Consider the following 26,889-nt stretch of genomic DNA (forward strand, 5'->3'; position numbering starts at 1 on the left):
CCTTATGCCTTATATTTTGCGGTAACTAGACTGTCAGGAGCAATTTTTGAGAGATTTCATAATTATTCTACAACACTTCTACAAACAATGTCTTTGAGTTCACGCATAGGTACAGTTTACTAAGTAGTTCTGCTCTTAAGAGTGATCTTATGTAAAGGGGAATAAATACAATGCAATTTTGTTATAAAATTTATTAACAAAATAATATGGCTAATAAGTAACGTCAATGGCACATTAGTGAGTATTAAATCTACAGTTTAAACATAAATGCAGTTCGGTATGACCTGTCCAAAGCTCAACCGAATGAAGCTGGTAAAATAAAATATTACTTAATTAAAACAGTGAATATAGGCCTCGCATTATTACAATCGTATTAAAAAAAGGATGAGTATTTACAAAAGGCGCTGACATTTTCATGTCTATACGAGACATCTTGTTGTGTGCTTTTTCTTACTTTATGATACCTATACGAGTTAATGCGAGGCACAACCGATATTACGATCAACGGAATTAAACACGAGTCTGGCATAAAGTTACTGGATGTATACAAAAAGGTGCCTGCGACTTTTTAATAGCAAATACACCAGTCTTCTTGATAGTGTTTTGTTATTTTTGAGTTCGACAATAGCGGAGTTTAATTAGTTGTATGTGTGTAGTGTTTTGTATTGTATTTACAATTAGTGCAGTTACGTTTTAGTTGTTACTTTTACGTGTGTGCTGTCCCAGCCCAGATCTTCATAAGCTGCAATAATAAATGCTTTTAGTAAATAAAATACTAATTAATGAAACAGATGATGATGATAATGACAGGACGCGTGATGGTTCCCAAACGCAGCATATAGTTGCGTAAGTTATGTAAATGTTCAGTAACTTGAGATAATTGATAAATTTTTTGGTTATTCAGAATGATGTCATGATGAAAAATGTCCCGATGAATATGATGAAGTCTTAATGAATGTCCCAGTTGATGATCCCGATGACAGATGTCCCGATGAAGAGTATTGATGAAAAACAGGGCAATACCTCACCGACTGAAGCATTTAAACTGGCCTGGTCCAAAGTTGCAAAGATTCGAAAAATCTTGAATGTGGGTATATCCGAAAATCCGAGATCTAATTGCATAATAAGATAATTGAACATCTGCCTCTCTATTATTGCACGCTCAAGTGATGGAGAGGCAAATATACGAACAAACGAATGAAGCCCGATCTGAAGCCAAAGATGAACAGATTCGAAAACTTTGAACATGTCTTCCAAAACCTCATCCATCCATCCATTTTGCTTTCGTCGGTATGTTTTGCACCTGTTGGTTTTCTGGTTACTTATTGGACCTGGGTTTGACGAGGCGGGAGGCTGGGGGGTTGAACTTGGTGAAGCCGGCCTGGTCGAAGACCGGGAGGAGGTCGCGGACGCGAGCTGAGACCGTTCCCCCTGTTACCCTGAAATTATATAACTGAGCGTCAAATGGGAAATACAAACATAGAATTATAACATTTATATAAAATTGAATGTTTTGGTGCGCAATATCAGCTAACCGGCTTTACTCAGGTCATACTCAAATACATCACGAATAAAAAGATATAAGGAAAAGGGTTGGAAGCCTAGCGGTAAGGGCGTGCGTCGCGGGTTTAAATTCAAATGGCGCGTTTTAAACCTAATATATTCGTGTGTTTTTTTTTCTGTCGAGCGAAAGTTGTTTAATCAGGTTTCGAATCGATGAAGTTACTGGAGAAAGGCCTCAAGAATGCCTTTCATATTATTTTGGCAGCCGTATTTTTTAAAGCCAAATTTTTCAGAAACTCAGCTGGCTGAACGCACTGTCCCTTATGTTGTATCTTTCCCTGAGGTGTGTACCTATTTTGAATAAATATAGTAAATAAGTCACCTGCTAGGTTTGATCAGCTTAGCGGCCTGCGCAGGAGTGGCCAGCTCTGTGGGGAAGTAGGTGGCGCCGTAGAAGTCGAGGCCGTTCTGCAGCAGGATGTTGGCTTCTTCGATATTGGCCAGCGTCACGCGGAGCACGCTTGTTGCCTCCTGGAATTAAACATTTAAAATAAAAATATAATTTAATTACACGGATTTTACAAATATTTTCATAAAATCTTTTAATTGTTTTTTTTTTGGTCCCGATTAGAAAGTACACCGGTGGACAAATTAACCTAAAGTTTAAAGTTTAGAGAAAATATATTAGTGACTTTTTGCGTTAGGTTTCAGACCTCGTAAACTTGCTATGAATAGGAAACGTCATAATATGTATATTCCCCATAAAATAATATAGTAAGTGGTAAAGCATTTGGAACGTCCAAACCCAATAATCTTTCCTAGCCTCCTAACCATATAAAGTTCGATGAAATTTAAATCATTTTCAATAGAAACACAGTTGCATTTCTTTTCTTCCGTTAAATTTTCAAACAAATCAAAATCAACCCCGTTTGACACTAGATCAGTTTTCACTGACAAATTTTGGATTTTTTCCTTGTGGCTGGGTCTTGTATAGGTATCTCTGGAATCTAAATATGTTTTGAAGTGAATCTCTATAACTGCCAAATGTCTGACAGACGTACCTTGGGCACCATGCTGCTGACCAGCTCCCCGTCGATGGTGGTAAGCGCCCGTGACGTTTTGTCATGCGGCTTGGGAGTAGACGTGCCTGTGGGAAATTAATAGCAGTTTTATTTTTACGCCCACTTGCACCATCCCACTAACCCGTGTCAAATTGTACTGGTAACCATAGTAACTCCAGGTTTAACCGGTTAACCCCGGGTTAGTGGAATGGTACAAGTGGCGCAGACAATGTGTTATTGTTATGCGCATTTCGTCAGCATAATTTTGAAAAATTTACTGTATCATTGCCACTTCTCTCAATTATTGCCGATTCAGATACACTCTGAACTCTGTGAACTCTGACCTGACTTTTTGCGGAATCTCGCTGTTCCACTGCAAAACACAATCGTTTTTATATCTACTAATACATATAGACACTACGTTTGATTTGACGATGTCTTCGTGAGATTATTTGGCCCTTGGCGCTGGGCCAAGTTGTCATCAAACTCATCTATTTGTCAAAATATGCCTACTCAGATTTTGATGACGATGGCGAAACATTGCGGGAGTGATTTAAATTCTTCGCGAAATATTCGTGGTGTATCACGATATTCACGATAGATGGAATTTGGTAATACAATATATAATAGGTACCCCTATCCCCTTCTGTGGAAGAAGCAACAAAGAAGATGATAGAGAGAGCCTACTCCGGTAAGTGAACGTCTGCTGGCAATGGCAGGGTATCTGAGGGTAGACCGTTTAGTGAACTACCTTCTCGTGGAGACCCGAAGAAGTGCAGCCGCAGCACTTCCACGACGGACGTGAACTTGTACAGCGCGTGGCGGACGCCTACTCCGGTTTATAAACGTCTGCAGGCAGGGTATCTGAGGGTAGACCGTTTAGTGAACTACCTTCTCGTGGGGACCCGGAGAAGTGCAGCCGCAGCACTTCCACGACGGACGTGAACTTGTACAGCGCGTGGCGGACGCCTACTCCGGTTTGTGAACGTCTGCTGGCAGGGTATCTGAGGGTAGACCATTTAGTGAACTACCTTCTCGTGGGGACCCGGAGAAGTGCAGCCGCAGCACTTCCACGACGGACGTGAACTTGTACAGCGCGTGGCGGACGTCCTCCTCCGGAATCTCGTCCGGGATGTCGTACACGTAGATCGTGAACGTCTTCTGAGGGCGGCAGGGGATTGCGATCTGAGGATAGCCAGCAGTTTAGTAAAAAAAAAACAGTGGGGACCATCTTACACAGATCGACGTAAAATAAGCAAATCTTGAACAATACTAAATTATAATAATATTTTTATTACGATAGGAAGAGAACATAATATAAGGAACATTTTAATAGAGTCTGTTCGGAAAGAGAAGAGTCGTGGAATGTATTGGGCCCCATGCATTCCACGACTCTTCTCTTTCCGCACGGACTCTAGAAGGGCGAAGAGATTCTTGTCAAAACTTAGGCACGTATTTTCAAACACCAATAGTAAATATTTAGGAAATTAATTTACTGACGAAATTTTACAGGATGGGCCCGAATAACATGAGCTAACTCGGCATGGCATTTGCAATAGCAAAGTGTGGTAATGTCATCATTAATACTGATTTAAACTTTCACGATTTTTACACATTATTAAATTATACAACGGGACTTAATCGCGTATCTAAGTTTTAAGAAAGCAAAGTGTGGTAATGTCATCATTAATACTGATTTAAACTTTCACGATTTTTACACATTATTAAATTATACAACGGGACTTAATCGCGTATCTAAGTTTTAAGATTTACCTCCGACGTTTCGAGGACGGCGTTGTCCCCGTGGTCTCGGAAAAGACTGGCTTAAGTTGACATCAGCATCGTCTAACCGCGCGAGTTTTTCGAACTACCCGCACTTAATCTTAAAACTTAGATACGCGATTAAGTCCCGTTGTATAATTTAATAATGTCATCATTAATGTCAAATTTCTATGAAAATATGACGTTTATAATCACTTGGGTCATCTTAATTACAATCAATCGTTTGCACCAAGTCGGTGCAAAGCTTAGACAGAGATCAATTGACAACGAGTGGCGTGATATGACGTTTATAATGACACTCCCTCAATTTGTTCTATTCAAATCGGTGCCAAGTTAGCTTAGGGACGATACAGAATGTCTGCAACCCGACTGCAATTTGTATGGGAATTGCACGCCAACTGCAACGTCGGCGTGCAGTTCCCATATAATTTGCAGTGGGGTTGCAATCCGTCTGTATCCGGCCCTTAGACGGACACTCAATTTGTCAAGAGCCAATCGAATTTACCTTCCTATAGAACCTGGACCCCGTGACCTTATGGAATCCCTTCTTGAACACCATCTGGTAATCATCCACGTGAGAGAACTTGAACAGTATCCCCGTCGCAGTCTTCGTGAGCGAGAAGCAGCCTTTGAACTCCATCTTCTCACAGATGGTGGACGCCTTCTCCATGCTGAGCCCGTGGGAGGGAGTGAGAAGGAACGCTCCTTTGGTGAGGAAGTTTTCAGAGTCCGATATGTCGGACTCGCTCTCTCCGCCCTTCATTAAAGTGTGGATTTGCTCCTTCCACATGAACGAGTCTGACATCTGGGGAAAGAAGGAGTTTTATTGGTTATGGGCATGGATTTGTACCTAAAGAGGAGACTAGTAAAAACGGTAGGTAAGTAAGAGAGCATCAAGCCATAAGCCTGTGTCTCACTAACACTAGCAACCTTTTATCATGTTTAAGTTTAAGTATGTAGAGTTTACAGTACATATGGTGCTACTTTCTCGCACTAGTGCGGGAAAGAGCACTTTTCAGCAGAGCAGTTTAAAGGGCCATATGTACTGTAAAACGTTGTACGATACACGTGCGAATAGGTAATTCGCAACTCGTGTCGATTTAAAACACTCCGTCCGGTCGTGTTTTAATTTATCGTCACTCGTTTCGAATTTCCTCTTTTCCGCACTTGTATCGTAAATAACTAGATCAATATTCTTATGTTTAACAGTAATAAGAATCTACTTATAAGCATAAATAACAACGTAAATCTCCAGCGTTCATTCAAAGGATCGATAAACAAATCAATGAGCAATGATCTGAAAGTGGAATACAATGGCGGGCGCAGCGCCGCGCGTGGCTGCGTGTGCGCACGTCACAGTGTATATAGTAAACAGTAGGGTGACTTCATTCAAATGTCTTTTGTCACATCTCATGTATTTGTGGGATCTTATCTTATCTTATTTCAATCGTTTTTAGTGCCCTAACGGTATCAAGAGCTTGATATCCTGAAAACCTTTCATCAAAAAAAAAAAGATATGTGATACAAACAGCGCCCTGATTCTAACTTTTGAATGAAATATAAACTGAAATAGATGTCATATACTAAATAACAAAACCAAAAGTGCCTAGTTATCAACTGAAATAGAATTCAGTTGATAATTTGTATGTAAATTAAGAAACAAATAAAAAAAATTTTTTTAATAAATTAATCTAGATAATCTAGATATGCTAAGACTTTGCAGAAAAAACATAGGTTACATAGTTACATTTTTGTGTAAGTGGTAACAATAGTTATTTGTACAACAAGAGATCAAAGTTTGATATTTCTTCGAGTGCTTATTTTGAGTCCCGTGCAAGCGAAAGATTCTATAATCGCTACGCTCGTGAATCTAATTTAGAATCTTGAGCGTAGTAAGGGACTCAAAAGCGCACGAGATGTAAATAACTTTGATCTCGTGTAGTACACAACATTTTTCACCTCAGCAGTAAGAACATATTAGAGAACCCGAAAAATGTATTCCTTCTTCATCACTTACCTCTATTCACTCATGTTTTCTTAAGATATACCAACAATTAAATTTTCACCTTAGCAGCTCGAACAAGGGTACTTTGCTACTTAAAAACAGTGAGCAAAATCGTATTTTGCTCACTGAGTGAGCAAAATCGCATTTTGCTCATTTTGTCTCACTCAGTGAGCAAAATGCGATTTTGCTCACTGTTTTTAAGTAGCAAAGTACCCTTGTTCGAGCTGCTGAGGTGAAAAATATTTTGTTAGGTACTGTTATCATAGAGAAAAAAATACATTGATTGTTCACTCCATACATCAGTTTTAGTACCAAAAAGACTTACAGCATCTAGCATCGAGTAGCGGAACTATCAGTACTGCTACTTGACAATAGATGTAGCACCGACCGGAAAGTCTTATGCTGTTGAGATAGATGTAGACACTGAAATTAATAGTCTAACTGATGTATGGAGTGAGCACTCTAGTCTTACTATATTTCTCTATGCTGTTATGCAAACACTTGTTTCAGTAAAGCTTAGCCTGACTCACTTATACTGTTACAAATAATTGTATCGTGGCTTATACTGTTGAAAATATTGTTAACCACGCATCTCGACTCGGTTGATCGCTTCCGGATATTTCATGCGTAAATATGTCAATATTAGAATAGAATAGAATATAATTTATTCGTAAGCACAAACAATACATAATATAAAAGAAAACACAAAATAAAAATAAAGTGGCCACGAAATGGCCTCATCTCAGCATGTTGCTGGCGGCTTCCAGCGCTGGTCTTCCGATGAGACCATCAAGTAAGAAGAATCACGGAGGGTAACAGACAAGAAGAAAAAGACATCAAATAACATACATATTGATACACAGACGGACGGACATATCGACATTACAAAACTAAGGGTTCCGTTTTTATTTTAGATAAAAGAATTATTCGTGACGATCACAAAACATGATCATTTTGGATACGGATGGCCTAAAAAACAAGTTGTAAAACATTAATTGCCGATGTTGTCGCGCACAGCGCGATTTGCCATATTATTATGTCGACATAAACGTGCATCATAAGGTGGAAAGATGAGGAGACGGTTATAGCATATCGTTCTTTCCGTTAGTAGTAGTCCAATCTTGCAGTGCACTGCACACTTGGTAGTCAAGGAAATTGGACATGTATTTGAGGTGTGTCCGGGAACACACGGGCACGGTCGACTGAGTTGGAGCAACCGTGGCGAGACTATGGGGAAGGTGGAGGTCTCCGGGGGGGCATAGCCCCCCCGTCCGGCTAAGTGACAAATGTGCAAATCTGATAAGAGTCACCAGGGATATGGCCCTGTATAGACCGGAGCAAGTCGACCGATGCCCAACTGGAGGTGCATAGCCATTAAGTAGTATGTGGGTTAGCAACCACACTGAGCTTAAACGAGATGGAAGGGCACCAAGTAAAACTGAATCATTCATGTGAGTGATACAACCACATGAGAGAGGCAAGTCCTCATTTTATCTGTATACACATAATTAAGTAGAGTGGAATAAAGTTGGTCGACTCATCTTTCCATTCTAATGATATAAATGTGTAATTTATATATATTCATGCCGTCCATATGTATATGTGAACCCAGCAATTAGTATTTCATACATATATTGTACAGGAGGGACGACATTTTGGTGGAGCGTGCTGGGATAACTATATAAATGAGCCGGATAAGCGAGGCTTATTTTTATCAAAATTATTTATTTTATCATGATTTGCTGTTGCAATCATGTTATATAGTGTTTAATAATAAAGAAATTAATCTGAGTACCATTTATTTTAGTAGTAAGGAAAATATGTATATTTGTATTTTGAAATTATACTAGTTCATAAGTCCTTTTATACTGAGTGATTGTCAGTCTCTAAAAGGGGAGAACTGAAAGGCACACAGTTCAAGAGTAAAAGGATAATTGCGTGGTTTGGAAGTGCGTAGAAAGTTTGAAAAAATTTCAGCCGCAAATAATTAAAAAAATATAGCACAAGTGTATGTAAAGCTTAAACTAGGATTAATTTTAGTAGAATATCGTGTAAAGTGCACTTAAATGAAATTATTTTAACTTAAATCCATTCATTCGTTTCATCCGAATGTCTATGGTGCTAGTGCGTACCCAAGTAATCGATTCTAACCGATTCGTTTGAAGTGAGCGATACTTGAAACTAATATAATGTTTTAGGTGATATTAATACAAAGGTGAATATTAAACAAGTTTTAATCTTGTTTTAGTTTGCAAAAATATGTAAACGATAAATATTTGTTCAGTAAACTCTTGGGTTTTACGAATTGAACGAATAGTCAAAATCGGTATTATGTAATCTCAGTGTGACAACACTACTATGGAATTTTCTTCTCGCATTTGCCGCCTTTTCGTTTGTTGTCAAATGCCAAACTTCTCATGAAAATTTTGCTGTCTGGTGGTCGAGTATTTTTAAATGGAAAATAACTTTTAATTAGAATTATCCATTCTAATTGGATTAGTGTTTGCGAGTATATTTCGGTGTGACAGTGAATAGTTGTTGATAGGATACAACGTTTAATGGGAAATATATCACGGATCAAGGTAAATATGCCTCATGTTCTACGTTCATAGTACCGACGCGTTGCAATATTTCGGCGGTGCCAAGAAGTAAAATCCTTTGTTATTTGTTAATTTCAGTTCGTAGAGGATAAAACACGGAGTCAGGGGTTTCGTGTGAAGCATACGTAAGGGAAGGATAGTGATAAATTGTACCTATTCACAATGGAAGATATCCTGGCTAACATGGTCCAAATGCGACAAAATAAACTGAAAACATACATCGAAAACATTCAGTCTAACGATGCCGGTGATCTCATAATTGGAAGTGGGTCCGGTACGATAAGACAGTTACAGAATCTAATTAGCAAACTACAAAATGAAATACGGCACTATACGACTACCTCGTTGAACCCGGAAGCTACTGTAGTTAACCAGGCTATGGAGATTCAACTACAGGCGGAGGATTTAATCGTGAATATAGAGACATCCATGGCAGTTGTAGCTGATCAGCATAATACAACAACGGAACAACAAATGAATATTAAACTTCCAAAACTGCAACTACCTAAGTTTGATGGTGATCAGCTACGATGGTCAGAATTTTGGGATCGGTTTGTGTCCAATGTAGACAACCAGCCCATGGCCGAGGCTGATAAACTTAATTATTTGTTAAGTAGTCTGGAGGGCAAGGCAATGGAAGCTGTAGCGGGCATCAGTATAACAAATCACAATTATGCCATTGCCGTGGAGGCTCTCAAGTCGAGGTATGGGTCGAACGATGCTCTGATAGATGTCCACTACACTGCGCTTACCAACTTGGGTCGAGCAGAATATTCGGCTTCCAGTTGTAGGCATACTTTAGACCAGATTGAGCGGCATCTGCGGGTCCTGGAAAAGTTAGGTGAAGACACAGCAGGGAACCACCTACGGGCAAACATACTTGCCAAATTTCCAGAAGAAGTTTTACACCAATATCACCTTATGCCTCAACATTCAACGGATAATTCAACCTCGACAGTCAGACGGGTTTTACTGGACATTGTTATGGCTATGGAGAAAGCCCAGACCCAACCAATACCAAAAGGACTGGACACGAAACAAGTCATCACTACTGAAGTTCTCCAAACTCGATCTGATCCAGTACAAAATGACTCAAAATACAGACCAAGAAGAAACTTAAAAAGGAAAGCAGAAAATCCCGTTAAAGATAACATTCCTCCAAAAAAGAAGACCCGGTTACCTTGCATTTTCTGCAAGCTCCAAAATCATAATAGTGTGGATTGCAGGAGGTACAGTGACAATGAATCTAGAAAAAAGCAACTGTCTGGTAGATGTCACAAGTGTCTGAAACGGAACCATAATACAGATCAATGCCATAGAAAAATAAAATGCTACCGATGTGGTGATGGACACCTCCAGCTTTTGTGTCCAAAGCCAAAAGGTAAGGAAGATTTGCCTGTCAGTTGGCAAACAATGGTAAAGTGCTATATAGCAAATATAAATAAATACAATTTTTTACAGACAGCAGTGGCACAAATCAGCAACCCCAACAACAACAAAACAAGCAAACATAAGTGCAGACTTGTATTGGACTGTGGCTCACAGAGGAGTTACATAACTGTACGGGCTGCTTCCAAACTACAGCTATTACCGGATAATGAAGACCGACTCTTAGTGTTCACGTTTGGAGAAACTATTCCAAAGGAAATGCCGAGCCCTTCAGTGGAAGTTGTGTTAGAAACCAAGCGTGGAACCAAAAAACAAGTAAGAGTAAATATCGTTCCACATATTACTGAGAAGTTACCGATAGCTAAATTTGATCACTCAAGGGTTGATCTAGCGGCCGATGACGATTCTATTGGTGAAAATGTGAACCTCTTAATAGGGAACGATTATTATGAAGGTTTCAGACGTCAGGAGAAGATACAACTTAAAGATAACCTGTATTTGATCGATACTGACTTTGGTTGGCTGTATTCTGGAGATGAAAACCGTAAACGCACTACCCCAGAAAATATTCTAACTGTGACTACTTACTGCCACTGTCATAGTTCAAGCTGCCCTTATTTTACCGAACCGGACTTACCGCTCAGGAACATTGATATTAAATTTCTATGGTCTCTTGAGTGTATTGGCATAAATGACTCTCCAAAAGCCACTAGACAAGAGGAAGCTGTAAAACATTTCAATGACACCATACAATACAACAATGGACGTTATGAAGTAACGTGGCCATGGATTGAATATCCACCTCAGCTTCCTGTAAATTTCGGCATGGCGTTAGGAAGACTGAAGAGCTTGGTCAATAGATTGGATTCAGCAACGCTGCAAGAATATGATGATATTCTGAAGGAGCAACTAAACGGAAATGTCATTGAAATAGTTGAACCACATAGGAATGACACCGAACACCCTGTGCACTACCTTGCTCATCACATTGTAAAAAATGAAGGAAAACGCGGGAGGATTGTGTACGATGCTTCAATGAGAAGCATGGACAAGAAAAGCCTGAACGAATGTCTGTATAGTGGGCCCTCCATGCTTGAGGATCTCACAGCCCTTCTTCTGAAGTTTAGGACAAAGAAAATAGCAATCGTCGCCGATGTAGAAAAGGCATTCTTGCAGGTAGGACTTCAAGAGAAGGACCGTGATGTGACAAGATTTCTGTGGGCTAAAGACATCACAAAGGACCTAACGGGAGACAATCTGTTATATCTACGATTTTGCCGAGTCCCGTTTGGCATAATTTCAAGTCCGTTTCTCCTGACAGCGACTATTAGATATCACATGTCACAGACAGATGGAAACTTACTGAAGGATATAGCTAACAATTGTTATGTAGACAATCTAGTAACTGGAGCGAACTCTGTGAAAGAAGCGCAAGAAATTTATGAAAAGACGAGAGAAACCTTTGGGCAAATATCTATGAATATAAGAGATTGGTTATCAAATAATAAGGAATTTCTTGATCTTGTGCCTTCAGAGCAGCAAGCAAAACATGAAAATACAGTAAAAATTCTTGGATTGTCGTGGAACGTGAAAAGGGACACCGTGAAATTAAGAATTACTGATCAACACTTTGACAAAGATGCACCAGTCAACACTAAGAGGAAGGTACTTCGTACTTTAGCCCGGATCTACGATCCATGTGGTTTCATTTGCCCATTAACCTTACCATTGAAGGTGTTGTTTCGGAGCATCTGTGATCAAAAACATAAATGGGACACCAACCTACCGGATGACTTGGTGCAGTCCATGCAGGAAATATTGAACGTAATAAAAACAGCAGTAAATCTGGAATTGCCGAGATGTGTAACAAATGTCAATCCAGAGCTAGAGACAACATACCAGTTACATGGGTTTTCTGATGCCTCAAAGGCTGGATATGCTGCTGTTATTTATCTAACAACAAGAAGCAACCAAGGCACATCAATCTCATTCTTAATGGGAAAGTCTAGGATAGCCAAAGGTGAAGACACAAGTGAACTTCATATCCCGAAATTAGAGCTACTGGGTTTGCTCATAGCAAGTAGACTCTTGAAATATGTGAGAGAGAACCTATCTCTTCCAATAAGCAAGGAAATGTTGTGGACCGATAGTTTGGTCGTACATGGATGGATGCGGTCAGATAAATTGTTACCGCCCTTTGTATCAAACAGAGTAGAAGAGATCAGAAAAAACCAAATGGGAGCAGAGTTGTACTATATCAACACTAAAATGAACCCAGCTGATGTTGCCACAAGGCCTGACAGATGGAGTCAATCCAAGGAACTTTGGTTTAATGGTCCCACATTCTTAAAAGAGGATGAGACAATGTGGCCTATAGATAGATACTATATGAACCATATGACAGTCCTTTCTGTTGCGGAGGGCCTGGACCAGAGTGGACACAGTAGCATACCGGAAACTGATGATGGTCCAGGAAATGAGCCAAGAACTGTTGAAGCAAATGATAACCAACAGATGGAAATTGAAGACCAAATCGACCAGTTGACAAACAATAATTTAAGTGACGACATTCCAGAGATTTACTCAGTACAGGACACACCACCTTCACTGAACTCGGCAGCTAGTACTATAGCAGAAATAAAGAAACTGCAAAAACTTCATTTCGCTAACGAGATTGCAGGAAAGGTAACACATCTGACTAGAAATCTTGGACTGTTTCTAGATGTGGATGGTGTACTGAGATGTCAGGGACGAATGGTCAACACCACATGGAATTATGATATGAAACATCCTATATTGCTTCCCAGAGACTGTGAATTCACAAAAAGGATAATCAAGGAAACTCATGAAAGCAATTATCATGTTGGCACTACGCATACTCTTAGTCTCATTAGAGAGAAGTACTGGATTCCACAAGGTAAACGTCAGGTGGAACGAGTGATCTCGAGATGTCAGCGGTGTGTCAAACACGGCGGTGGCCCTTATCGTCTGCCAACTGCGCCTGATCTACCTACTGAAAGAGTGAACTATAGCACACCATTCACGTACTGTGGAGTAGATTATTTTGGACCTCTTTATGTGATCACACCAACTGGCAAACAGAAAAGGTGGGTTGCCCTATTCACTTGTTTAGCTGTTCGAGCCATTCATCTTGAGATTGTTAACAACTTGACTGCAGAAGAATGTCTCCTGGCACTCAGAAGATTTGCTGCTACTAGAAACACACCACAAAGACTGTATTCAGACAATGCCACATGTTTCAAACTAACATCTGAAGTTGTTAGTAAGCCATATTGCATTGAAAAGGGAATTGAATGGAGGTTTATACCTCAGCTGGCTCCGTGGCATGGTGGATTCTATGAACGACTGATAGGTGTAGTGAAGCATTCTCTAAAGCGCACTCTCGAAAAGCACCTTCTCGGAGACAGCAAGCTGTTAACTGTGTTAAAAGAGGTAGAAGCTGTAGTCAACTCAAGACCACTTACTAAAATTGGAACCGAAGTGATCCACATATTAAGACCAGCCGATTTCCTAAGCCTGGGGAAATGCTTAACTTTGACTCCAGCAATGAACAGTGTTTGTACGGTAGACAGTTCCAAACTTCAAGTTAACCTAATAGAAAGCTGGAAGAAGGGTCTGATAATCCTAGAGGAATTTAAGAAAATATTCATGGCACAGTACCTGACGAGTCTGAGGGAGAGATACCAAAACTCTCCTAAACAACCAAGAACTGTCTCTGATTGCGAACCTAAACTAGGGGACATCGTTCAAATAAAATCAGATCTAAAAAACCGCGAGTTATGGAAAGTCGGGAAGATAGCAGAGCTCATAAGGAGTGCAGATGGTAAACATAGGGTCGCTAAAGTTAAAGTTGGAGACTCCATAATGACTCGGTCTGTAGGTCATCTCTACCCGCTAGAGACTGAAACAGATGACTCTCCACAAACTGGAGCGACTGAGGAGGAACAAACTGCACCACCTCTAGACACGCCAATTGAGTATTTGGATCTGGATGCTGCCCCGAGCGCAAGCGATAGCATACAGCCACCACAAACCAATCCAGTACCTGAGAATCATGACGAGGTAGTCGCTGCTGAGGAAGTAATGAATGTGCAAGAATCTATGATGGATACTGAGACATCAAGATCTGAGGAAGTTACTTCCAACCCTGACAGTATCCTGCCGGGAACTAGAACTAAGAGGGACGCTGCTATACGAGCCAGAGAGAAAATCCTGGAGTGGACGCGTCACCTGCTCACACTACTGCAATAAGACTCCTTTTTGCCTGTGGAGTGTCGCGCACAGCGCGATTTGCCATATTATTATGTCGACATAAACGTGCATCATAAGGTGGAAAGATGAGGAGACGGTTATAGCATATCGTTCTTTCCGTTAGTAGTAGTCCAATCTTGCAGTGCACTGCACACTTGGTAGTCAAGGAAATTGGACATGTATTTGAGGTGTGTCCGGGAACACACGGGCACGGTCGACTGAGTTGGAGCAACCGTGGCGAGACTATGGGGAAGGTGGAGGTCTCCGGGGGGGCATAGCCCCCCCGTCCGGCTAAGTGACAAATGTGCAAATCTGATAAGAGTCACCAGGGATATGGCCCTGTATAGACCGGAGCAAGTCGACCGATGCCCAACTGGAGGTGCATAGCCATTAAGTAGTATGTGGGTTAGCAACCACACTGAGCTTAAACGAGATGGAAGGGCACCAAGTAAAACTGAATCATTCATGTGAGTGATACAACCACATGAGAGAGGCAAGTCCTCATTTTATCTGTATACACATAATTAAGTAGAGTGGAATAAAGTTGGTCGACTCATCTTTCCATTCTAATGATATAAATGTGTAATTTATATATATTCATGCCGTCCATATGTATATGTGAACCCAGCAATTAGTATTTCATACATATATTGTACAGGAGGGACGACAGATGTTACCAATAAGAACGGTAACGTCAATCAATGAACTGCTTAATCCTCCCACAATTTACGAGTACTATCCAATCAGTTATCCAATCCAATAATTGGTCGTAGGTGGACAAGTTAATGGCTATCGTAATTGCTATCAATTGCAATCTGGCGGACTTATTAGCCGTATAAAGCTATTTTACACTAGCAATTATTAGCGCGCGTTTGGTGACGTATAGATTAACTCACATTTATGGACGGGGACGGGTCTATCGCTAAATTTAATATATTACCTTTATTTATCCACGTTTCGACACAGGTTTCACTGGTCGTGGTCGCGGCTAACTGATGTCCCAGCAAAATATCAAAACAGAGATTTGTGCAGCTACCCGACGAAAACCCGACAGACCCGAAATCACATATATATATAGACCCGTCTATAAATGTGAGTTAATATGTCTTCAATCGCGAAAGTTTTATATGATCAAACGAGCTTCGCAAGCGAAGTTCGATCAATATTATATGACACGCTTCATTGGATAAATATCGTATGGGCTAAGATTTTAAAATTTCTATTCCAGTGTCAAATTGTACTGGTAACCATGGTTACTCCAGGTTTAACCGGTTAACTCCGGGTTAGTTAATGGTGCAAGTGGTCCTAGCTATTATGAAGACTAGTCAAAACAACCTTAGTATACGTCCTTAATCCTTAACTACGTCGCGACTCAATTCTGTCTTTTCGTAGTGTAATTTCCCACAGAACCATAAATGGTTGCGTATAAATTGATTAAATTGGATAATAAGTTACTGTAGCAAGGACACGATAGTTTTTGGTAAAAAGTTTATTTGTCTCGGCCTTTTTGGTGTTGTGGTCGATTGCTAATTGTTTGTGTGGGTGGGACTGGAACTGAATAATAATCAATTTGCGGTTAGTAAGTAGTAGGCACTACCTATCTATTGCTAACAATTAGAGCGTTTTCACATTTCCCGATCCAATATCGGAGGAAAGTAAAATGTATGATGAAAACAAAGAGAGATCCAGAAGCAGAACTCCAACCCACAGAACCCGAAATAGAATTCTTTGGTGCAAATGTACGGGAAGACCCGACCCCAGATAAACTGGGATAAGGGTAGAATAAAAAAGATTTTTTTTTTCATGTAATATTACTAAAAATCGATAGGTCACGCAAAAAAGGCGGACTTGATGCCATATGGCACTCTCCTTCAGCTGTTTTTCTCATAAGCGCCTTCCGACATCCGATATCGGAAAGGCGATTCTGATAAATTCAGCCATGTCGGAGCCCCCCGCCGTTAGGGCCCGGCCACATGTCAGCGGTGCGGCGCCGCCGCCGCCGCGCGGCGCGGCACCGCAGAAATCTGCGGCGACGCCCGCCGCAACGCAAAATTTTGCGGTGCCGCGCTGCGGCGCCGCAAAGCGGTGCGCGGCGCCGCGCGCGGTGCCGCAAAGCGGTGCGTTTCGCCGCGCGCGGTGCCGCAAAGCGGTGAGTTTCGCCGCGCGCGGTGCCGCCAAGCGGCGTGCGGCGCCGCGTGCGATGCCACGCTGCATAGTAAAGAATAAAATTCGACTACCAGTTGTTTAATCAGACATGGATTCCTTCACACGTGTTCTGCTCTTGCTGTTGTTATAGCGATAGCGGTTCGCCAAAAAACGCTGCAAATGGTGTTAAAGGTATGAAAATCGGTACGATTGATCTTTAGGACATTTGAAACAATTTGACCCGAAGCACCAACAAATAAAATAAAGCGGCCAAGTGCGAGTCGGACTCGCCCATGAAGGGTTCCGTATTTAGGCGATTTATGACGTATAAAAAAAAAACTACTTACTAGATCTCGTTCAAACCAATTTTCGGTGGAAGTTTACATGGTAATGTACATCATATATTTTTTTTAGTTTTATCATTCTCTTATTTTAGAAGTTACAGGGGGGGGGACACACATTTTACCACTTTGGAAGTGTCTCTCGCGCAAACTATTCAGTTTAGAAAAAAATGATATTAGAAACCTCAATATCATTTTTGAAGACCTATCCATAGATACCCCACACGTATGGGTTTGATGAAAAAAAAAATTTTGAGTTTCAGTTCGAAGTATGGGGAACCCCAAAAATTTATTGTTTTTTTTCTATTTTTGTGTGAAAATCTTAATGCGGTTCACAGAATACATCTACTTACCAAGTTTCAACAGTATAGTTCTTATAGTTTCGGAGAAAAGTGGCTGTGACATACGGACGGACAGACGGACAGACGGACAGACAGACAGACATGACGAATCTATAAGGGTTCCGTTTTTTGCCATTTGGCTACGGAACCCTAAAAACGAGAGGAGTTATGACGTCATCTTTTTTTTGTATGAAAGTTTTGAAAAATTTGTTTAGAAACCTATCGTGTGTAGTATTAAACGAAAGGGCTTTCTGAGCCGATTCTAAAAATATATGACATCATTACATTTGAGTCATTTTTTTTAAATTATAATAAAAATATTTTTCAAAACATACCAAGTTTGGGTTTCTCCAGATACAATACCGTTAAAAATTTTATCTACACACATGTCATTAGTGCTCTATAATGCGTTCAGAAACCGTAGGAAATGACCAGCTTTATTACAACCAATTTTACTATGAGAACTTTCTTATCTGTGGTAGTAGGAAAATTTGTACTGTAATGTTATAAGTAGTTATAACGTTACAAATTTTTAGTATCGTTATGAGTTTAAATTTGGAACAGCAGTCAAAACTCAAGTGGGTCTCTATTCTAGTATCCATAGATATTAAAACAGTTATCAGTATACTACGTCAGTTTAGTATGTTTTTTAATATTAACCGCACGATATTTGATCTCGAGTGACATGAGAATAGGAACTCTATTCTTTTGTCTAGGAATTTAAAAAAATTATGGATGCGTGACATGCGTGAAAAAAGTTTTTATTCACCGTCATTTGGCGTACAGTTTAATCTTTTAATTAGTTTTAAGTATGTGTTTAGATAAAGTAGTGTATGTAACTGTACATAATTAGGCATTAAAACTCGTGTGATCCTATTAAGAAACTCACTAACGTTCGTTTCTTATACCCACACTCGTATTTTGATGCCTCTCATTATGTAGCAGTCACATAAACTACTATTTTTGTTAAATATACCTCAAATTATACCTAATATCCTCATATCTAATTCTAATAAAGCAATTTTGAAAATATTTACATTTAGTATATTTGTTTTAATGATTTCTACTCCCGTACTTTTATTTGTCATTTAAAAGGTCGTACACACACCTTTAAACTTTAAACCCCTATGTTATAGTTGTCAAGACAAGTCTTTAGTCTATTCCCCAAAAAAGTATTTGTGCATACACGCAGTATCTTTTTGGTACTTTTACGATACTTCGTGTAATCACCACTTAAAAAATATTGTATGAAATACATTGTTGCCAACCTAATTTTAATTGTCATCTCTGACAGATGAGTACTAAGTACATTGCTGCCAATTTACAAAATTGAAAATTAAAAAAAACATATTTCATGTAATTATTTTCAAAATTGCTTTCTTAGGGTTAGATATGAGGATATTAGGTATAATTTGAGGTATATTTTACAAAAAAATATTGAACGGTATTGTATCTGGAGAAGCCCAAACTTGGTATGTTTTGAAAATTATTCTTATTATAATTAAAAAAATTAAAAGCGGCCAAGTGCGAGTCGGACTCGCCCATGAAGGGTTCCGTATTTAGGCGATTTATGACGTATAAAAAAAACTACTTACTAGATCTCGTTCAAACCAATTTTCGGTGGAAGTTTACATGGTAATGTACATCATATATTTTTTTTAGTTTTATCATTCTCTTATTTTAAAAGTTACAGGGGGGGGGGGACACATTTTACCACTTTGGAAGTGTCTCTCGCGCAAACTATTCAGTTTAGAAAAAAATGATATTAGAAACGTCTGTCTGTCTGTCTGCCTGTCTGTCTGTCTGTCTGTCCGTCCGTATGTCACAGCCACTTTTCTCCGAAACTATAAGGACTATACTGTTGAAACTTGGTAAGTAGATGTATTCTGTGAACCGCATTAAGATTTTCATATTCATATATTCATATTTCTTTATTCAGTATTGATTATACATTGTCAAACAGATAACTTAACAGTAATATGTACAGATAGTGAAATTAATAAATTTTTATCAATATAGGTATTTAGACATTGAAAAATCTAATATTATAATTTAAACTATGATAAAAAATCTGCATTATGGGACACAACATACAATTATACATAGGTATCTAAAGAAGTTATTTTAACTTACTTCAGATAGAAATTCAGAGACGGAATAGTAGGCCTTCTGTAACAGCAGTGATTTTAGTTTTAGGGCAAAACCCACGCGTGTCTTAGTGCTTTTAATGGTAGCAGGGATTTTATTAAATATCTGCGGACCCAAAACATGCAAACTATTGGCCGCTTTTGCAAGCCGATGCCTCGGCACATCCAGGTCATGTTGTCTGCTGTCGTGATATCGACCGCTTTTCCATTTTTTTTTAGTGAATGATTCCAGATTCTGCCGGACATACTTACCAATCTCCAGAATGAAAATAGATGGTAATGTCAGGATTTTGAGCTGTATGAATAGTTGCTGTGCCGGGGTGTCCGGAGCAACACGTGCTATTTTTCTAATGATTTTCTTTTGAATAATAAATGGACGATCCCTGTCAGCAGCCAAGCCCCACAGGTCAATGCCATATGTTAGTACGGAGTGGCAATACGCATTATAAGCTATCAAAAGGTTTTCGTTTGATAGGATAGGCATGAGACGGGTTATTATAAAATAGGCAGAATTGAGTTTCGTACACATCCTGTCGATATGCTGTCGCCATTTTAGACCACAGTCGAAAGTGAAACCCAAAAATTGGACATGGTCAACGATCGGGATTGTAATATTCTTTACCAGTACCGAATTAGTCTCAGCATGTTCCTGACTTTGCCTTAGGTTAAACTCAAGTAGGCTGGTTTTTTCGAGATTTAGGAGCATTCCATTTACTGCGAACCATTCAGAGAGCTTATCAATAACGTAGTGAATATTTGAAAGCAGTTGGTTTCTGCTGTCGGCATTAATAATGGCGCAGATATCATCCGCATACATTATAAAATCTACTATTGCCGAGTCGAACGGAAGGTCATTCATTAGAATTAGGAAAATGTTATTGCCAATATTCGACCCCTGCGGTACGGACCTACTTCCTATGGGGACAAGACTCGACTTCTTATTATTGACGTCGGTCGATTGCTCTCTGTCGCATAGGAAGGAATTGAGCAACTTGAGTACAATGCCACGGACGCCATAGTGTTCGAGTTTGTTTGCGATGAGATTGTGATCGACCAAATCAAAGGCACGTGACAAATCAAAGAAGACAGCAGCTACGCGTTTCCTGCTCTCGAGGTGTTCCAATACAGTTCGCTTCAAAAGGCGAGCCGCGCCGGTTGTGGACCTGCCAACTTGGTAGGCGTGCTGCTGCTTACAGAGTGCACCGTTAGATGTTAGGAACTTGATTAGTCGGTCACACAATCCCATCTCAAACATTTTCGATATTGCCGGGACTATTGATATGGGCCTATAAGATTTTAGTTCTTTTTTAGAGCCTTTGCCCTTATACACCGGAGTTACCTTTATCGTCTTGAGCGAAATGGGATATTCCCCCCTGCATGCAGATTTATTAAACAGATGGCACAATGCTTGCAAAAGGTTGCAAGGAAGCTGACGCAAAATATATGTAGGTAACCCATAAATATCCCTAGTGCCTTTAGGTTTGATTTTTTTAACGATATTCAGTAGTTCTGCAACAGTGAAAGGTGCGAAAAACATTGTTTTTGTCACATGAGGTACGTTCCTCCGTAAATTGAGCATGGCCATTGTTATATTCGGCTTCTGTGGGGTGTCGCGTACAATAGAAAGATAGTAGGTATTGAGCGAGCCAGCTAGCTGAGCGTCGGAGCCGGTCGGGCCGCACACCGCATGCCGCAGCACGGCGAGCGCATCTCCGCCCCGCGACCCTTTATTGGTTTGGGTTTTGATCATACGCCACAGGGCCTTAGAGGTGTTAGCACCATCACTTACAGTCCGGTTGAGGTACACTTTTTTTACTCTTTTAAGAAGGCCCTCATGTTTGCACCTGTAGGACAGATATAGATCCCGTAAGTTGTTATTTTCAGGATAAAAATGTAATAACATTGCCAGGAGTTGTAAAAAGCCTTTGCTTTCGCTAGTTTCAGTGCTGCACCAAGATTTTTCTTTACTTCCTACTTGTACATTTCTCAGTGGGAAAAATGTGTGAAATTTATTTATAAAAATATTCAGTAAGTTGTCAAAACCTGCGTTATTATTATTTATGAGTGTTAGCCACTCAATTTGATTCATATAGTTTATGAAATAAGTCAATTTTGACTGAGATATAGGTCGTTTTACACAATGGCGCGTAGTGCAGTCCCCATTGGAGGCAGGTATGTTGATATCAACACATACTGCGAAGTGATCACTTACTGCCTGTACCATAGGATGAGCTTTGAATTGACCGGTTAGTAAGTCAGTGTAACCGTGGTCCAAACACGACCTGGATGTCCCCTGGATTCTGGTTGGAAAATTAACAAACGATTTTAGATTAAATAATTCCAGAAGGCCTAGTAATTCGCGTTTCTGTTTTGATCTTTGTAGTAAGTCAACGTTCATATCACCCATTATTAGAACGTGTGAATCTTCATTAATTGTTATGCTTAGTAAATGCTCTAATTGCCTACTAAAAACAGTAAAATCACCTTCAGTATTCGAACGATAGACACATATGACAATTAGATTTATTTCAATTATCTGAACGGCTGCTATTTCTATGTGCATTTCTACCGAGAACTTACATAAGTCGTCCCTGTTTAATATTGTTAAAGTATTATGTGCGTAGATACATACTCCACCATGTTTACGCGACTGGCGACAAAAGTGAGATATAAGACTATAGTTTTCAAAGTTAAGTACTTCGATTTCACACAAAAATAGAAAAAAAAACAATAAATTTTGGGGGTTCCCCATACTTAGATACAGTGTTGGCCGAAAGTTAATGCAAATTGAAAATGCTGGCCATTAACCATTATAAATTGAATCGTAAACTATAATCGTCCGATACGGTTTAAGGTTCAATTTATAATGGTTAATGGCCAACATTTTCAATTCGCATTAACTTTCGGCCAACACTGCGTTAGATAGAACTGAAACTCAAAATTTTTTTTTTCATCAAACCTATACGTGTGGGGTATCTATGGATAGGTCTTCAAAAATGATATTGAGGTTTCTAATATCATTTTTTTCTAAACTAAATAGTTTGCGCGAGAGACACTTCCAAAGTGGTAAAATGTGTCCCCCCCCCCTGTAACTTCTAAAATAAGAGAATGATAAAACTAAAAAAAATATTTGATGTACATTACCATGTAAACTTCCACCGAAAATTGGTTTGAACGAGATCTAGTAAGTAGTTTTTTTAATACGTAAAAAAAGCGGCCAAGTGCGAGTCGGACTCGCCCATGAAGGGTTCCGTATTTAGGTGATTTATGGCCTAAATACGGAACCCTTCATGGGCGAGTCCGACTCGCACTTGGCCGCTTTTTTTTATTTAATGGTGCTTCGGGTCAAATTGTTTCAAATGTCCTAAAGATCAATCGTACCGATTTTCATACCTTTAACATCATTTGCAGCATTTTACTGAATTTCTCGGTGTACTGCCAGCGCTATTAAGAAGGCGCAGAAATAAAAAAACAATTGAAAAGAAAATTTTGGGTGAACCCATATCTTCGTATAATGAATGAAGATGCAAATCATTTCAAAAGAAAATACCGGCGCGGCACCGCAGAAATCTGCGGCGCCGCACGCCGCTCGGCGGCACCGCGCGCGGCGAAACTCACCGCTTTGCGGCACCGCGCGCGGCGCCGCGCACCGCTTTGCGACGCCGCAGCGCGGCACCGCAAAATTTTGCGTTGCGGCGGGCGTCGCCGCAGAGCGGTTTGCGGCGCCGCAGATTTCTGCGGTGCCGCGCCGCGCGGCGGCGGCGGCGCCGCACCGCTGACATGTGGCCGGGCCCTTAGCTGTCGGACCGATAATATTTATTTGTGTGCGTATGTGTAGGCAATGTTTATTGTAATCGCGGCCTGACTACGGGGATGTAGGATCCTACATCCCATATCGGATCGGACAATGTGAAAACGCTTTTAAAATGTTCAATATTGTACCCACAGAACAAGTAGAATAGCGATGCGAGCAGGGTACGTGTCGCCGCCGGTTATGAGCAAACGCTCGCATGCTAGTACTCGCCCGCGCTGACCGAAAAACGTAAACATGCCTTTTGCGCCACAATAACGTTCAGATTAAGAAGCCAGACATCAAATCTGCGTTGCGCGAGAAATGTGGAAATGTGGAGAGGAACGAGCGGCGACACCGGTTCCGATACTAACTGCGCGCGATAGCCGTTCTAACCTCTTTAATATGTTCTGTGATTGTACCTATTAACTTTGTACGCTGAAAGGAATATTAAAAATAAAATAAATAAAAAGCCTTTATTATTCCATAGTCTTACATAACATGCATTACTACTATTTTTACTTTCATTACATTATAATTATTTCTTGCTAACTAGCATGCATTTAAAAATAGTTTTAAATTGATAGTGTTCTAGAATATTATTATTATATTTTTTTAATAACTTATTATTTTTATTTATGTTTGCGTAGTTATATTATTATTCCATTGTTTAGAAATTGTCCATTTAATTGAGAAAATATTGATTTTACAGTAATAATAGAATGTCATTAAATTTGAACACATTGTTTAGGTGTGGACCCCTCGGCGGGTAAAGGCCTCCTCCAGGCATTTCCAACTGTCTCTATCGCATGCTATTTCTGTCCAATCTTCCCCGGCAATCTCTACGATCTCGTCTTTCCATCTCCCTTTTGGTCTTCCAGGTCTGCGGTGAAGAGTGAAAGGAATATTAATATAGCAATATTTATCGCCGGGTACTGTAATTAATAGGTTTTACTTCAATTTGTTACTAAGTAATTTTGAGGTCACTTTTATAGGAGCATAGCACCGTTGTGGGTCACTTCTGGATGAGATTAGCTCAGGACCGGGACAAGTGGCGTACTCGAAGAGAGGCCTAAGCTCATCAGGAGTGGGCGATGAAGGGATGATGTAACACACCAGCACCAGAGGGTAAAACATCTCAGGCATGAATTCTACTTTTACCAGCATAGACAAAATCTCGAAATTGTTTAAGATTGTAATGTTTTATATTTTTGGTACAATATTAATTAGTTAATTTTTATTAAGCAGAAACATCTGCGAACGATGCTATTAAGCTTCGAAATAAATTAAAGGTAGATGTCGCTATGGGCCTCCCTATAGGGCTCATATATGGTAGAAATATTCGCTGAATTGGGTACGGTCTTGATAGCTCAGATGGCAGAGCACTGTACTAGTGATCCAGTGGTCGTGGGTTCAAGTCCCACCCAAGACAGTGAATTTTTCCACTTTTAATTTAATATTAATATAATTAATAGTTTTTATTTTAATAAATCAAATTTTAGGATTTTTTTTATTAGGTAAGAATATATTTTATTGCGATCTCAAGATAACTCAAAGAGATATTTAGCGAACAAAAAGCATTGTGCATTTTATGACGATTTTTATCGCAGGTCTAATATTGATGCTAGTACGGAACATACGATACAAAGTAGATATAAAAGCATAACCTTTCCTTTTAGCTTTGCCGTAATGGGTTAAAAGGTATTTTTCTATCTTTCCATTTTATTTTAATAATGTGCATTAAAAGCCATTTCTTTCGCAACTTCCTCCCTACACCTTTTACCCATCCCATTACCCATTTATACCAGTTGTCTTGTGCTTATCTTATTTTCCAAAAACTTATCAAATCCTTCAAAACTTATCATAAACCCCAAACCCAAAACCTCAGAACACCAATAAAAACCAAAAAATAATTAGTCCAACCAGCCAACGATATATCCTTAACTTATCAAAAACCCCAAATCACTTATAAAAAACCCCATAAACTTAAGAGTCGCCATCAAGCTGGGCTGAATTTCACCTTCCCATACAAACGGAGTTTCGTTCTCATTTTAAAACTACGTATTGAATTGTAATGCAACTTTGCACATCAATGACACGAGGTATATCTAGTTCTGTAATTAGTTCGAGCGATTAGTTGGTTCGATTAGGTAGAGCGTAAGTACGTTATATGGAGAATCGTTAAGAAAAAAACCCAAAAACTTATCAAAAACCCCATAAACTTATCAAAAACCGTACCTGCCCCCGTCTAACCTCCTTTTTCTTCCCGTTCTTGTCTTCCTGCTTCTCGGGCCTGTGGTCGGTGTCTGACACGCCTTCCGCTAAGGACATGGTCTTGCGACTGCGGGCACGATGTGAAGCGCCGGCTTTTGGTTTGGGACTGATGCTTGCTCAGCCGTGGCAGCCGCTCCTTGGGTACGGACAAGGGGTGGTGTGGAGACGACTTTGTATTAGTTTTTTTGGTACTTACCAATTGGCTGTTCAGGGGGCCTAGCCAAAAAGAAAAAATGTATCGGGATGACAGACGCTACGAAAAGTCACCTGACTATTTCTCCACTACCATTATTAGTCCTGTGTTAAGAGTCCAATAATGAATGTTTTGAGCCGGCGCCGAAACACGGTAGTTAGGGAGGTAGTACCTACTTAAACATCAATTAAGTAAGCTTAATTGCGATGTACGAGTGCGATGAGTGAACTAATTAAATAAAGCCACGGCGAAGTGAGAAAAATGCTTACAAATTTTGCATTCTGGGTTCAAGTCCAAGGCAAAATTTGTGTAATGAAGCAGGTGGCCGATTTTTTAATTTCGTGTATTGTATTTGTTCAATAATATCACCACTACTAGGCATTTAAATTCCACTAATATAATTGTAAACGAGTGGTCAATACCACTAGATTCCCAATTTCTATCCCTCATATTTCAAAAGTTAGCATTTCGCTGTTTTCCACCTTTAGTTGAAAATATTGTAGGCAAACGAGTTCCGTACATTTTTGAGCTGAGGAAGTGGGAAGTGAATCGAGCAATGTTAGGGTGAGGAGGCATCTCAGACAAAACCTATAACTTCCCTATTAGGTACCTATGTTTACACTACCTTAATGTAAAAGATAAAGCTGGCCGTACACACTAGGATATGCATGCATGCGCACTTTTACCTGTATAGTAAATCGCTGCAGAGTTATCTTGGTCTGACTCTATTCGACTATCGTTATTCACCCACTTACCATAAATCCAGTCTTGAAAAATTACAAAATTACACAACTTAAATGAAAAACTGCACTTTTTCACTAACCTCACCGTCGGCATTTTTATTCCGGGGTATCTCCTCAATATCACGCCTTGGTATTATCACGGTCACCGACATCTTACACTACCCTACACTAAAAACACTAGTCACAAATCACACTAAAATTAGTCCAAACATAGACGCAAAATACACTTAATCACACTAAATCTAAAGTGAAATAGTTTGAACTGTAAGTGTGATTTACAAAACACTCAAATAAAGCTCCAAA

The 26,889-nt window shown here is 39.7% G+C and overlaps 2 protein-coding genes across 2 annotated transcripts; one reads left to right on the plus strand and one right to left on the minus strand.

Moving 5' to 3' along the window:
- Positions 1–1,281: 1,281 nt before the first annotated feature.
- LOC134658307 (uncharacterized) lies at positions 1,282–25,771 on the minus strand. The gene is made up of 6 exons (XM_063513938.1): positions 25,615–25,771; positions 4,852–5,151; positions 3,596–3,749; positions 2,565–2,650; positions 1,886–2,034; positions 1,282–1,439 (listed from the first exon to the last, which is right to left on the minus strand). The coding sequence occupies exons 1-6, from the start codon at positions 25,705–25,707 to the stop codon at positions 1,319–1,321; spliced, it is 903 nt and encodes a 300-aa protein (XP_063370008.1). The 5' UTR covers positions 25,708–25,771; the 3' UTR covers positions 1,282–1,318.
- Positions 10,904–14,612, plus strand: LOC134658477 (uncharacterized). The gene has a single exon (XM_063514161.1). The coding sequence runs from the start codon at positions 11,166–11,168 to the stop codon at positions 14,610–14,612; it is 3,447 nt and encodes a 1,148-aa protein (XP_063370231.1). The 5' UTR covers positions 10,904–11,165.
- Positions 25,772–26,889: the final 1,118 nt, after the last annotated feature.

This window comes from Cydia amplana, chromosome 22, assembly GCF_948474715.1.
Source record: "Cydia amplana chromosome 22, ilCydAmpl1.1, whole genome shotgun sequence".
NCBI classification, from domain to species: Eukaryota; Metazoa; Arthropoda; class Insecta; order Lepidoptera; family Tortricidae; genus Cydia; species Cydia amplana.

Bases quoted from the DNA above. Each gene is read 5' to 3' on its own strand.
- LOC134658477 (XM_063514161.1), top strand. From the start codon at position 11,166: ATGGCGTTAGGAAGACTGAAGAGCTTGGTCAATAGATTGGATTCAGCA.
- LOC134658307 (XM_063513938.1), bottom strand. From the start codon at position 25,707: ATGTCCTTAGCGGAAGGCGTGTCAGACACCGACCACAGGCCCGAGAAG. The intron at 5,152-25,614 runs GTACGGTTTTTG...TTCTTTCCCCAG, and splicing joins AGGAGGTTAGACGGGGGCAG to ATGTCAGACTCGTTCATGTG. The intron at 2,651-3,595 runs GTAGTTCACTAA...AATTTCCCACAG, and splicing joins CTCCGGGTCCCCACGAGAAG to GCACGTCTACTCCCAAGCCG.